General features: G+C 37.2%; 1 protein-coding gene across 1 annotated transcript; it reads right to left on the minus strand.

Annotated features, from left to right (window-relative positions):
- On the minus strand, nt 1-5,833 carry LOC135691613 (neuropeptide Y receptor type 1). The gene is made up of 2 exons (XM_065209527.2): nt 5,286-5,833; nt 1-2,487 (listed from the first exon to the last, which is right to left on the minus strand). Exons 1-2 carry the CDS (start codon nt 5,615-5,617, stop codon nt 1,890-1,892), a joined length of 930 nt encoding a protein of 309 aa, XP_065065599.2. The 5' UTR covers nt 5,618-5,833; the 3' UTR covers nt 1-1,889.
- Between the last annotated feature and the right edge of the window lie 2,624 nt (nt 5,834-8,457).

The following is an 8,457-nucleotide window of genomic DNA, read 5'->3' on the forward strand; positions in this document are numbered from 1 at the left end:
TCTAATTCTCAGAAATCCAAAATGAAAATGTTAATATAAAGTTAAATTTTACTTACATTAAGCCCTGGCATAAGAGGGCCCCGTAAGTGTAAATAAAAACGGAAGGGTAAAATTGATAAATGATAACTGTTTTTGGAGCCGAATCGGACCCTGTCGAAAATTTTTTATCTTTACTGAAGAAAAATTAAAAATATTTCAACGTCAGAAGAAGATTCTAACATAAATTACATGCTCACAGAAGAAGTTGGCGTTTAAGACGATAGCAAATTGCGCAAAAGACGGTTTGCAAAAGACGATAATAATGAGGCAAGGCTGGAATAATGGGCGATGATAAATCTTGGAAATCACAAGAAATTAACAGATGCCCTTTTGACAGAAATGTTGGTCTTAAAACGATAAACAAGAGGAAGCTAAAGCTAAAATAAGGCCTTAGAATAATCTACATCTGGTAAATAAACTCTAAAAAGAGTTAACCATTAATCTAATTTTGAAAATATGTTGTTTCAGCATGCATCTGCTTCTAAAATTTTAACTATATGTAGATGACCAACTCAGCAAGCTTGCGATTATCCAAAGCGCCAAACAACAGATTCGCGTATTTTGACCATGTTAGGATATGGTTTAGGTTATAATAGGATTTTCAAGATGGTTGATAAATTTCTCAAAAAAGAGAAGTAAAAATTTTGATGACTGGAGAAAATGACGTCTCGATCATGTGTTTTCTGTCGTGTTACAAAAATGTATTCAAAGCTTAAAACATAAAGCAAGGCTTAAAGTACTCAAGTCAAGAACAAAAACTAAAGTTAGGCACTTTGCTCGATTCTTGCGTGGGAAATTCACTAGTTGGCAAACTTTTCATTGCCATATCTCGCCCAGTTTTGAAAATGCTTACCTAATTTTGCATATTGAGTAGTATTTTATACCGCTCTTTCAGATTATGTGGTCAAAATTAAGAAATACAAAAATAAATTTTTGATGACGTAACACTTCAGTTCTCTATTGGTGACGGCATCTTTTTTAAAGGCCAGGGCTGGACAAAGTGCTGCCAGGGAATGTTTAGCACAAATTCATTGAAGGAAAATGTTGCTGTTTGCCAGGAAATTTTTAACCTGCAATCTTCATTGCTTGATTTCAATATGAACATTGAATTTCTGTTACTATATTTCTACGGAATGCTGTTTTCTTGTGATATACGTATATATACTGTATAATCTTTGTTCTGCCCTACTAACAAAAAACGAAGATTAGCTTTCAAATACAACCACCTGGTATTATCAGCGTCAGTTTTGGGCTTACATCTTTGAGGCTCGCACCAACCCTGATTTAAAACATAAATTTAACCATTGGAAAATAAAATAGTATTCTTCCATGTTGTTTGAACTACTAGCTTTGATGATAAAAATGAGCAGCAAATATGAAACCCAGAGCAAGATGTAGGATACATCAATACTTAAATAATATCTAGCTTGCTAGTACTGATATGAAATTAAATCAAAGTCTTTATAGACACTCAGATTGTGTGCTCGATCACGTTCTCCTTGATCATCTAAAGTATAAACAAAATGCTTGCTGTTCGACTATCTATGATCAAAAATCGAGGACCAAGAATTAGTTCTTTTTTAGTATGACAGTTCACTTTAGGACAAATTTTTAAACAAATCAAGCTTTGTCGAAGCCTCGCAGGAAATCTTGAAATATTTATTTTGCTGCCAGGAAGAAAAATCTTTTTTCAAACCCTGCTAAAGCCAATCACCCGCTGCATTGTGGGTAAAGCAGTAACAGCCGTTCCTGTGAAATTAAAATTTATGTAACTATTCTTGGGTCTGTATGTACCACAGCCAGAGTCTTTTTTCTCATTATTCAATTATTGGTAAATATTGTGGTCTTCCTCAATGTGGGATGTTTGTAGAGCGCCGACGAAAGCGCTGTTTGCAACATGGCACGTATTTGTAAATGTTGCCGTAGATCCATGGGTTGACACAGCTGCTTATTAGGCAAGATGTGAACAGAAAGCAGTTCCATATGTTCAGTTTAGACACAAACCTAGGTGTCATGTCTTCAGGCTTAAAAACTCTCTTATGCCAGATGACGCAGAAAAAGATTGAATAAGGCAAATTCAGGAGAAAGAACGAACAGACAAGAATCACCATCCTTTTTAAGGCCTTCCTGTTCTTTTGCAACCTCTTTGAGACTCCCCGACTATTTTCATGGGTAAACATGGACTTCTTGAGTGTTCTGCTGCTCATTCCGTAAGATATGATTAGAAACAGGAGTGGAATCGCCCAGATAACCATGTTTAATGACGTCAAGTAGAAAAACATTTGCTGACGTCTTATATGATCAAATACCTCCTCGCACCGGGCTCCGTCGAAACGCCACGCAAACGTGTAAGGAATTGAGATTATTCCAGAAATAACCCAAACCAATGCCAGCTTTGCATAGCTCTTGATCGTCGGGGTTCTATTCCGCAATGGCTTACTGAGCATCCTGCAAAGAAAATTTACATAGTTGTATAAATAGCGGTCGTCTGGGACCGGACCTAATTTCTACGCTAGGGTCCGGCCCGGCTCTGTCTGAACCGATGACCCGGATGAAAATTGAAACGCAATAAAGTGATTCAGAGGCAGAAATTCCTATTTCAATTGGGGGTGGTGGGTGTAGTGACCATGCTTAGGCCATTGTACACTCACCATGACACCCCCTGCGTCATTTACGGCATCACATACCATAGGAAATTCCCTTTACCATTGTTTTATTGCTTTCTGCTTGAAGCATTTCGATCATTAGTGAAAAATGTTGATTTCTGAGATTTTGCTACTGTCGGATAATGCCCAACGAAAATCGTCTCAACATTTTCGTTTTTGGATTCCATCTCTTTTTAAATTTCATTGAAGCGGCCCTTTGATGAAACACATTCGTATGCATATCAGACAGCAACGAAATCTCGCTATCCGTCCAACATACCCCACCACTTATCTCTCAGTTTTCAGAGTTTTTCTCGTCATTTTTTGCAGTAGTTATTGAAAACAAATTAATAACAGCAAACAGCTTCGAAAAAATCATCAAATAATTTTTCCTGGTGATTTTAATATTTATATCAAATAATTTTAATATTTATGAAATCCTGTTTCGTATTCCTCGAATAAGCACCTCCCATCGAATAAATGTATTTTCGAGTAAGCAACTTCAACGGAAAACAAAATAAGTAGGCGCTCCCTGGAAAAGCGCAGGTAAAAGATATATTGTATGTTTTCAAAGTTGCAGACGGTGACTTTAGCCCAGTAAATATAGGAATGGACTTGGAACAAATTGCAACAGAATTTATCTTATCAGTCGTATATACCTCTTTTGCCTCTATATAACATAATAAAAGTCTAACAAATCTAAAACAGGGAAGGCTCTGAAATGGTAAGTGATTTTTTGTGGATCATCGTCCAATATTTGTTCCATTGAACCACTTGCGTTTTCTTAAATGATCTTGCTGTTGATACCAATATGCATTTGATGCTATACGTCAGCTTCTATCTAATCTTAGTGAGTTGAAAATGCTGGGCATTGTCTTGTATGGGGTGTGGTCTTGCATAAAAATGATTTAAAGACACGCCCATATAAGACCGCCGGTGTAGTATGCTGAAATGGTTTATGCACAAGGGTCTGAAATGGCTTTTGCAGTAAGCCGCCGGTGTAGGATGCTGAAATGGCTTTTGCGCAGTATTCTTCACGGCTTTTGCATGTACTTGTCTTTTGAAGAAGACTTGATAGAGCATCCAAAGGCTCTATCATAACAAAATCATAAGGAAAGCAAAGGTATACAAAGCTGCGCCTTTATTACACAAAGCAAAAGAAGCCCAGCTTCAAGACCTTTCGCAGCGGAAAGGCAATGAAAGAACCAAAAACGAAGATCCTAATGCCAAAAGCAAATATTCAGACAGTTTTCTATGAACCTGAGTAAAGCAAGGTTAAATCCAAATATCCGATCAGTTTGCTCCTTTCCAAAGCAGGTCATCAAAGTGCAGTGTGACCAGATCTGTTATAATGATATGCTTTAAGCATAATATTGTCCAAAAATCGTCATTTAGCATAAAATCTAGCATAATTTTGAATCAAGCATAACTCTGGCATAATTTTGATATTTTTTTAAAAAATCATTGTTTCCATTGATCCATTGTCTATCGATACCAAATGCAAACAGTTTACACCGGTATCTGTTGTTTTGTTTTGGGAGTGAATTGTGACTTTCCACTTGCTTGTTTAAATTTAGCAATTAAAGCTTTGCGAGATATACAAAATGGCAATGATTAGTCACATTCTCAAACTGCCTAATCAAAACGAAAAGTCACACTTTTTTACGAGCCAGTACTAGCACCAAAAAACGCCGTAAACCAAGAATTAATGTAAATTACGTTCAGAATAAAAGAATTATATATTTTATCTCCCAATCGGTTTTCTGTTTCTCTTTATCTTCTCTTTTGCCAGTTACAAACAAGAGCGTAGTATGGAGACTTTGATTTGAGGGTAGAGACATAATGGCAACACCATATATATAATATAATCTCGGGGGATTTTAACAGAGTTTAGCAGAACGTCAACCATCTCCGTGTACACAATCATCTAATATACAAACGTCCTTATTAACATCATCAGTGGCAGGCAAATGTAATTAGGGGAAGCAAGCAGTGCCTTTTTCCTTCAATGCGGAATGCCCTAACGAGGGCCATCACATCCAACTGAACCACTTCCAGTTGATGAATCGGAATACCATGAGATACGCAGTTTCAAGGCTGACCAGTAGTGATTCAGAAGCCTATAGATAAGGTCTCACAGTCATGGATGGTGTTCATGAAGTTCCAAATCAAATTATGATGAAAGTGATGTGTCAAAAATATGTAGAAGATTGGCATAGGAAAAAAAATTAAAAATTATTTTCATTAGGTGTTATCAAAATTATTGCGTTCTTAAGAATTTCGCTTTAGATTTTCGCGTTCTTAAGAGGTCCCCCCCCCCCCATTTCCTCAAATTGGCACCCACTTAAAATGCTTGAAATGATGAATGTTTAATCAAGGAAGTACGTTATATCTCTGATTTGTTTGCATGTAAAATATATTAACAATATTTGCTACAATGGCATCAAGCTAAAGGATGCTGAACCTTGCTAATGCCGAAAATTAGCCCTTTTCTAGTTTTTTATTGGTTTTGAGCAATTTTTTCCGATTTCATATCACACCATTAGAGACCTTTGAATGGAAGATTACTTTTCACATCAGCATTGAAAATATAATGCAAACCTTAGTCTCTCAATTCCAATGGCAACAATAGACCATGATGATACGGATAGGAGCATAACAACGACGGCGGGTAGGAATCTGCACATCAAGCTGCCCAGATGCCATCTTTTTTCCACCGTCAAGAGATCGTGAACGAAGGCAATGGGTGCAAAAAGGGACGACAGCAAATCAGAGTGTGCTAGTGATAGAAGAAGGATGGTAAAATTCGTCACTCTTCTTCTCTGCACCATAAAGTAACTCGCAGCAATATTTGAAGCGGTGCCAAAAACTGACATCATAACATAAAGAATAATGATGCAGAAACCCTGCCAGGCAAATCCTGTTTCCTGCATTATAGGCGGGTCTTCTTGGCTTGCTCATTTGCAACTCGGCTCCTTCTGTATGATAGTATTTGAAGATTTGCACATACTTTTAAATAGATTTTTAAGTATTAATGTGATAAAATAATTTAGTTGGCCATTTGTAAATATTTCAGATTGGCCAACCACAACGTGTAGCTTTCGAAAGCGGATTAGTGGAAGGTCTAAGCGACAAGAAGAAATTTAATAAAACTCACAGTGGCAGCTTCAGGAATAATTCTGGCAAAAACACAATTGAGCAACGTTCTGATCACGCCCTTCCTGAACCACGCAAATGAGACCGCTTGCAACGAACCCCACGAAACGAAACTACAAAATACACCGAGCTGATAAAAGGGGAGTATCTTGACGGCAATATCTTAATGGGGGTGAACGAGCAAATCTGAATGGTAAACACAGATAAATCTCGTTATTTATGTTAAATGTACATCATTATATTTCGTACTTTTTAATTATGGTTTGCGAAGCTTTATTAAATTCTGTTGATCTAGATTCTAGATCATCGACATTGTGTTGTTGCGCTGAGGTGTAGCTGATGGTTGATTTCCGTTTCTTTTCAAAGGTCGCTTTGCAGTAAGCTAAACTTTATAGTTCTAAACTGACTACGTGCTGAAATAGTGCGTCATGAATAACATGATTTCAAGGTAAATTATAGAAAAGAGGACATTCCTATTACACACGGTGGGGTTCTTGTGTAGGGGTGTGTCACAAGCATATTCAAAGTGGTACCATTGGCTAGACTAATTTTCACAAAAGCAATACTCTTGGCTAGATCAATTTCTATAGAAACATACTTCCATATTAAACAGTTTCTACTTTCTATAGACTGTAGGACTTGTGGCTAGATTAATTTCCAAGCCATTCAAGTTAACAGAAATCTCAAAATTATGGCTTTGAACTCGGAAATGCCAAAACTCGATTTTTTAATTTACTGTGTTATAAAAAAGTAAATGGGTTGTCCGGATGAAATTCCTACTTTCGAATGCCATTCCCTAGGCCAATATTGTCAAGGAAGATCTTGGCTAAGCAAAAATTGCAGCTAGACTAGAAGTCCCAAAAAGTATACCCTTGCTCGTCTCGCGGCACAACCCTATGTACCCTTTTAGAAGAACTTCAACCCCTTTCGTTGTGCGGCTCTTAAATTGTCAGTTCTGTTGTTAGACTTTACTTTGGCTGAGATGCGCTCTTTTTAACATTTGTATCAATTCAACGATCTGAAAGACCGGGAAAAACAAAAAGATTTCAAAGCTATCTTGATAAATCGGTGAAAATTTTTGTGATACGCATGATTTCAACACTGTGTCTAAAATGGATCTTTTGTAGTTTGGACCCTTGGAGGTGGCCACAAAACCAGATTAATTATGACAAGACAGGCTGGGCACAAAATTGAATAAACTTTATGAATTTGTTCCTCCGGCCTGTCTCGGAATAATTTGGTTTCTGAGAAACCAGAATTATTGTGGGAATATTATCTTTTAATTTCTTGAAGAAACTTAGGTTTAGATAAGAAAAGAATGTTGCCTTCAATCACGTTGCCATGATGAATCACGTTTTAGAAAGTTTGCCTTCAAATCAAAACACTGGCGTGGACTTGCTACTTTATCAGTTAGCTCATATCATAAGTTACCGAGAGATCTATGAATTGCCATGTTTATTGTAAATACTAATATTTTAACCAGGATTGGATTAAGTTCTATCAGGGGTGCATTTAGCCTGCGCCTTTTGGTCTGTGGCGCAGGCTAGGGTGCAGTGGGAGTTAACTTCTGTGTTGTGGGGTGAGGCAAAGCTGAAAATTTCCGACAAAACTCTAGCAAGACTTACCAAATATATAATGCTATGAACCAATCGAACAGGACTGCAACTATTTTAAGGTTCTGGAGTTGGTTGGAGTTAGAGTTGAAGTAAGGATTGTGATTGGCAGATATGTAAAATGAAATACTTTTGGGTTGGATACTAAACGGTTTACACAAAGTGGTGATTTTTCTTTGATTCTGCATCTTATACTTCGTCCATCATTGAATTTTGAGATAGGGGCGACGCTAGAATTAGTGGTCCTAACAAAGCCAATAACCAGGGGCGCCTACACAGGGGGGCTGGAGGGGCAGCTGCAACCACAGGTCAACCACAAGAGGGAGAGCGACAAAGATAATAGATGATAAACAAACGACGTGTTCCCTCAGAAGTACTTCAGGAACCTAAGGAGGATAAATCGGTATAAAAACTTAGCGGAAAATCTAAATTTTACAATCAGCCCATTTATAACAGTCATGATTTTTATAAAACCAAATGTTGTAAATAGCGACAAGGCCTTTTATTACCCATGTTTATGTATGGATAATTTTGTCAACATTTTATCTATGTTTAGAATTTTTGATGGTATAATAGAGCTAAATTTAGCAATTTCACTTGGTTATTTGTTTACGTAGGTATTTTATATATTACGTATATTATTGAATATCTTCCTTGTGCACGTGAGAGATGATCCGAAGACAGAAACTTCAAAGAATCACCGTTTCTTGCGAACGCGAGCGGCTATACTTTTCCTTTCCATTTCCATCTTATAACATCCCAAGGCTAAATTTTAATCTAAACAGCTAAAATAAACAACAACGGTTCTCCGAGAACTCTAATACTTATAACAATCCAATGAAATATATAACGAGGCACAGCGCAGTCTTTCTCAAGCACTGCCTGTCCTAAATGCAAACTGGGCTGCAAGAGCTTTCGCAAGCCTCTTGGGCGAAACTGTTAGCTTCCTTCTGATGTTTAGCCTTTCATGTCTATAGCTTCTGAATTTCTCTCCGAATCTCTAT

This window comes from Rhopilema esculentum, chromosome 10 (assembly GCF_057945365.1).
Source record: "Rhopilema esculentum isolate cy_ngs chromosome 10, ASM5794536v1, whole genome shotgun sequence".
NCBI classification, from domain to species: Eukaryota; Metazoa; Cnidaria; class Scyphozoa; order Rhizostomeae; family Rhizostomatidae; genus Rhopilema; species Rhopilema esculentum.